We start from the raw sequence: 6,000 nt of genomic DNA on the forward strand, positions 1-6,000 counted from the left end.
GACTTACCCTAGCTCTCTCTCATGTGTCAAGGTTGTGTACACTCTCCTCTCTGACCACCCCCCCTCCCCCATTCTCCCTGACAGAACTTTGCTGACTCTCAGGCAGAGCTGTGGGGAGTCTTGGTGTTATGACACCTTGTCATGGTGTCATGGCTGCCAACCCAGGTGCCTGGTCTCTCATTGGCAGGAGTTAGCAGGTCCTAAGTCCCAGGTTTTATTTCAGTTGGTCTCTTCAGCAGCTCAGGAAAACAATTTCAACATACCACTAGCCAGCACCCATTGTGGAATGCTCTGAGTGGGAAGGAGGTGGGGCCAGGAACAGTGACAAACATATAAAGAAAATTCTGTGCCCTCAGGTTGTTTTCCAATAGTGGGGCTGAGGTGGGTGATATATGTAATAAGGGTGCTCACCTGTGTTTTGGTCACGTTGGGGAGAGGGACGTTGTTTCTTGGAAGTTATCTTAAAGGAGATCACATTTGAATTGGGCTTTAAAACACAGAGGCCTTCCAGGACGCTGGGGGTTGGGTGGACATAGAAGATGTTAAGTCCAGGGCAGAGTGGGCCAACAGTGTGCACCAGCTTCCCCTGGAGCCTAGCACCATGATGGGAACTAAACAAGGGTGGTTAAGAGTAAGACTAGCACTCAGGAACCAATGAGCTGCCTTGCCCCACATTCACTAAGGTGCCAAGTGAGGCATTGCTGGGTGGAGGCCGTCAGAGCAGAGAGAGAAGTAGAGCTGGGCCGTTCATTTCCTGAGGTTCCAGCATCCTTTGAGAATCGGTGAAAGCTGTCGACTCTCCTCAGAAGAAATGTGTATCTGCACATAAATTCTAAATTGTTTGAGATATAATTTACATTTTATAAACGTATCTTTTAAAAGTATACAATTCAGTGGTTTTTAGTATATTCACAGATTGTGCAGCAATCGTCACTGTATAATTCCAGACCCTTTTATTAATACCCTTTAGCAGTCATTCCCCATTCTTCCCTCTCTGCACCCCCTGGCAACTAACCTATCGTCTGTCTCCATGGGTTTGCCTATTCTGCACATATGATGCAAGTAGAATCGTACAATACGCAGACTTTTGCTCCTGCCTGTTTTCAAGGTTCATTCGTGTGCAGCACAGATCACCACTTCATTCCTTTTCATGAGTAATATTCCATTGTGTGGATAGACCGAATTTTGTCTGTCCATCATCAGTTAATGTACATTTCAGTTGTTTCTACTTTTTGACTGTTATGAATGATGCTGCTGTGAACATTCACCTTCAAGTTTACACACTAAAATTTATAAACCATTTCAGAAAATTCATAGAACCCCCAAAACCTGTCTCTTGGTCTCAGAAATCCTTGTTTTATTTACAGAAGGGGAGGAATTATGAGGGAATGAACTCATCAAATTGTATACATTAAATATGTTCATCTTCTTGGTAAAAATAAAGCAATTTTTAAAATAAAATAAATTTTAAAAAGAGAGGATGGAGAAGGCAGGAAGGCTATCAATAATTTATTTCTATTTATTGAGCATCTCTAGGTTAAACACTTTACATACCCACGTTCATTCAATCCTAAACAACCCTGATATATTGTACAATGTTACTTATGACCCCCATGCTACAGATGAGAAAACTGAGGCTCAGAAAAGCCATCCAGGCTTCTTGGAGAAGTCAGGATCGAAGCTGAGCCTTGACTCTCAGGCCACGAAAGGCAACTACACATTCCATTTCCTCTTGACCTCCATCACAGCCCCTACTTCCTCCATTTACTTTGGAATGAAGTACAATGTCCTGTTTGGCAACAAGGCATCCGTGTGCTAAAGCCCACCAGGCCCAGGGCACAGTGACCCTTCCCCAAAGTGATTTGTGATCGCAAGCCCTGCCTCCCTCTCTTCTTGCGGAAGCTCCACCTCTGCCCTGCCAGCCTGTGCATCCGGCTGTGGTAATAATAGCTCAGGGGCACCGAGGGCATCTGCTGAACAGCTGGAACATCTGTAAACGCTGTCCTCGGTGTGATATCCCTCCGCATGCGCTGCCCGGCAGAGGGTGCCTGGGTCAGGCTAAGGATGGCGTGTGGTTGGGGGTTCTGTGGAGAGGAGTGGCTGCTGCCCAAAGCTCAGCATCAGCGGCTATGCTCTGCTTTGTCTCCAGCCGGTGGACAACCAGCAAGCCCTGGTGCGCAGGGAGTCCGTGGTCAACCTGGAGAACTTCAAGAAGCAGTACGTCCGCAGGCGGTGGAAGGTGCGTCAGGGCTCAGGGGTGGGGGGCTGCGGGTGGGGGGTTCCTGGTTCCCTCCAGGGTCTCTGTGCACATTCTCACCTGGCACTTCCTCTCCTCCCCCTCCCTCAGCTCTCTTTCAGCATCGTCTCCCTGTGCAACCACCTCACCCGCACCCTGATGAAGAAGGTGCACCTGAGGCCAGATGACAGCCTGGTAAATAAAGGCAGTGCCTTCTTCTGGGGTGGAACTCACGGGGGCCTGGAGCCCGGGGATAAAGGGGAGCAGGTGGATTTTTTTTTTTTTTAGAATCTTTTAAAAATTATATATTTTATTTATTTTTTACGAAGAGGAAGGGAGAGGAATAGAGAGTTAGAAACATCGATGAGAGAGAAACATTGATCAGCTGCCTCCTGCACACCCCCTACTGGGGATGTGCCCGCAACCAAGGTACATGCCCTTGACCAGAACTGAACCTGGGACCCTTCAGTCCGCAGACCGACGCTCTATCCACTGAGCCAAACCGGTTTCAGCAGAAGTTGGGTCTTAACTGTTTCCAGCCAGTTCTGCTGGCCTGCCTTCCTCTGCCCTGTGATTGGTGGGGGCCTGGTGTTCAGAGGGACCACCTAGATGGTGCCAGGAGAAGCAGAGCCCTGGAGGATCTCAGTCCTCTCCCGATGGGCCTTCAAAGGCACGGCCGCTGCCGCCTCACTGCCCAGCCTTTCCCTGAGGACAGGAAGTGTGCCGGGACCCAAGGACTCCGGATAATGAGACTACCACTGGCAATCCAAAATGTTTTCCTGGCAATCCAAAGATCTGCTGTAGAATGGGAGCTTTACATTCATGTTTCAATTGTTCTATCTCTGTGTAGCTTTAGCTAAACACCAATAATAATAATTAGATACATTTGATTAGCTTGTTACCGTTTTTTGTGTACATTTAAATTGAGGGACTTATAATACACTGATCAAGAGTGGGGCCTCTGGAGCCAGACTGCCAGGATTCACATCTGCCACTTAATAGCTGTGTGACTTTGAGGAAATTACCTAACCTCTCTGTGCCAAAATGTTATCATTGGTAAAAAGGGGTTAACAACAGTTCCTACCCCATAGGGCAGTCATGGGGATTAAATGATGACATATTCTTAGAGCCTGACACTGCAAGTGCTCAATACACGTTAGCGGTTACTGTTGTCTAAAATACTCCTGTAGACTTCACAATGCAGGGCTAGCGCTTCCGAATGCAGTGCCAGTGTTTTCAGCTGGACAGATGCTCCTCACTGCTCGCTGAGTGTGGTGAGGGCCCCAGGCATGTCTGGGGTGGCACAGGTCAGGACAGAAGGTGACTCCTGCTCAGGACAGGCCTGGAAGGCAGCTGCCTGAGACAGATGGGCAGTCAGCCCTGAGCAGCCTTAGGACACAGCACCCGGGCTGAATCCCAGGACCCGGCGCAGCCCCTGTGTTCCTCCCTCCTCCCCCACATCCTGGGGTCCACTTTCTTCAGACTCAGCTCTTGTTGATTCTTGCTCTTGCTCAGGACTTGAGGATTTATGGCTCCAGAGAACTGAAACAACTACGTGGCTTTGGCGAGGCTATGTCCCTTCCCTGGCCGCTTCTCTCATCTGCTATAAAAGGAATTGGACTTGCTCCCTCTGAAAATCCCTGCTAATGACAGGCAGAATTTCCCCCCGCCTACTTTTTTTATTGTTTGGCTCTGACACACACTAAAAAGTTGCTATTCAGCAGGGCTTGAGTTATTTTTATTGTTACAGCCACTTGGTCCAGGATGTATTTGGCTAAAGTTGATCTTGACCTTGGATTTCCAAGTGGCTGAGACCAGGGGGAGGGGAGGAGACCCTGGGAAGACATAAGTGGACAGCAGGCATGCCTTCCAGCTGCGTTGCCCTGATATAATGCAGGCTGCGGGGAGAGAGGACCAGAGAGTATTAAAAAGACCATCCATTTCTAGCCTAAGACTTCTCCTTATATAAGCATTTTAAAAAGTCCTCTTTTTACTCAAATGCGCAGCACCATTAGCACAATGGCTCACCCTGCAAGTGGAAAAAGGTTGGGTCCTAGACATCCATTACAAAGTTTCCCAAAGGGATTTTCCTTTAAAAAAAAGAAAAAAAAAGAAAAGAAAGAAAGAAAGAAAAAAGGTCATTTCACTTAGGAAGCATTAAAATTGAACATCTTACAGCAGATATTTTTTTATAACTTGCTTAAGTCTTTCTGAATTAGTACTTTTTTAGTAACTTTAATAATTCAGTAGATCAGTGGGGCCTGAATGAAAAAGACACTGTGACCTCCAGGGCCTCAGCTTTGGTTTAGCCATGGAATGAACTTGAATTTTTCCTCTCTCATAAAAATGGAGCACAAAAGCTATTTCCCTGGAAAAACCGCATGGCAAGGCTCGCTCAAGGTGCATCCTAAGCCAATGGAGGAAGGAGGGATAGAGCGGTCACTGTCAGGGATTGGAGGGGGGCGGTCCCGGTGGCTCCCAGCTCCCCACTTTTCTCTAGTCTGAGCTCAGGAGGCCTATCAGACCACAGACCATGTATCCAAGTGGGCTTGGTCATGTGGCAGCCACCAGATACAATTTTCATTATTGTTGTAATTTGGCTTCTCCCGGCACCTGTTTCCCCCCTAGACACGAGGGTACCTGTTTTCCTTCCTCCTGGCGTTTGATCTGGCCTCACTTCAGGTCCTTCTCCGCCCTATCCGCCCCGTGCCCAGTCTCTGAACAGAACAACAGCCTTCCTCTCAACATCCACCTCTCTGGCTTGCAGCCCCCTGGCCCAGGTGTACCAGGCCAGGTTGCGTGGCACAACCCCAATCCTGACATCTCATGACCCTCTTGCCTCTTTTTTCCTCCAGAGGAATTGTGAGAGTGACACAGAGGAGGACATCGCCAAGAGGAAAGCCCTCCTCCCCCGGAGGAGGAGCAGTACCTCCTAACTGACCGGGCTCTCCGTGGCCGCCAGGGAGCCCAGGCCCAGCGGGGCCCCTTCTGCGCAGACTCTTGGTCCCGTTTGTTACCAGCACCCAGGCATTCTGCATTTCTGAACGTGTTGCAAGAGAGATGGGCCTACAGGGTTCAGAGGAGTTTGCAGGGGATCCAGGAGACCCCGGGAGCTGTGGCTTTTCCCACGGAGGAGGTGCCAGCATCCCCGAAGCACTTATTCTCCATAAAATGGGCTCGTATCCATCTGGCAACCTCAGAAGCTGGGGTGCAGGCATGGACTTAAGAAAAGGATGTAAATGAACATTGTCATCAGTGGTGAAGGTCAGATTCAGGCAGTTTTCCTCACAGGATGAGGGAGTCCAGAACCAGCCTGGTCAAACATGACACCAGGAGGACAGAGGCCTCCCCCATGAGGACAAGCCAAAGTGAATCTTTGTCATGAGGGACCAATCCTGTGACCTCCTGGAACCCACATGGAGTCAGCACATCACGTCGACCAATGTATCAGACCTTCTAAAGCAGCCCATTGCCAGCCCACTGTATTGTAACTTTTTTTTTTTTCATTTTTATTAAACTTCTGGTTTATCTGATAGTTGGCTTCTTTCAGGTCTCTCTCCATCTGATTTTCTTTAGCTCAGGTGCCTGTGACTCTGGGGGAGCACCCAGGGTTAGGGTGAGCTGAGTGGACAGTGTCTCAGAAGGTCATACAAAACCACCCCCACTGAACTATAAGGCACGCATCTTTTATATCCTCCCCTAAATCAGATATGGCATCTAATGGCTGTACTGTCTCTACTACTATCGCCATCACCCCTGATGGT

The 6,000-nt window shown here is 48.8% G+C and overlaps 1 protein-coding gene across 3 annotated transcripts in view; it reads left to right on the top strand.

Moving 5' to 3' along the window:
* The window catches only part of DAPK2 (death associated protein kinase 2), a 112,051-nt gene extending 106,282 nt beyond the window's left edge, over positions 1-5,769 (top strand). For all 3 annotated transcript variants that reach the window (XM_045581710.1, XM_045581714.1, XM_036439462.2), the window contains 3 exons: positions 2,150-2,239; positions 2,348-2,431; positions 5,092-5,769. In XM_045581710.1, coding sequence (XP_045437666.1) covers positions 2,150-2,239; positions 2,348-2,396 — 139 coding nt within the window. In that variant the 3' untranslated portion in view covers positions 2,397-2,431; positions 5,092-5,769. The remainder of the gene's footprint in view (positions 1-2,149; positions 2,240-2,347; positions 2,432-5,091) is intronic.
* The last annotated feature ends 231 nt before the right edge of the window (positions 5,770-6,000 follow it).

The sequence above is a fragment of the Pipistrellus kuhlii genome, unplaced genomic scaffold (assembly GCF_014108245.1).
Source record: "Pipistrellus kuhlii isolate mPipKuh1 unplaced genomic scaffold, mPipKuh1.p scaffold_m20_p_1, whole genome shotgun sequence".
Lineage (NCBI taxonomy): Eukaryota > Metazoa > Chordata > Mammalia > Chiroptera > Vespertilionidae > Pipistrellus > Pipistrellus kuhlii.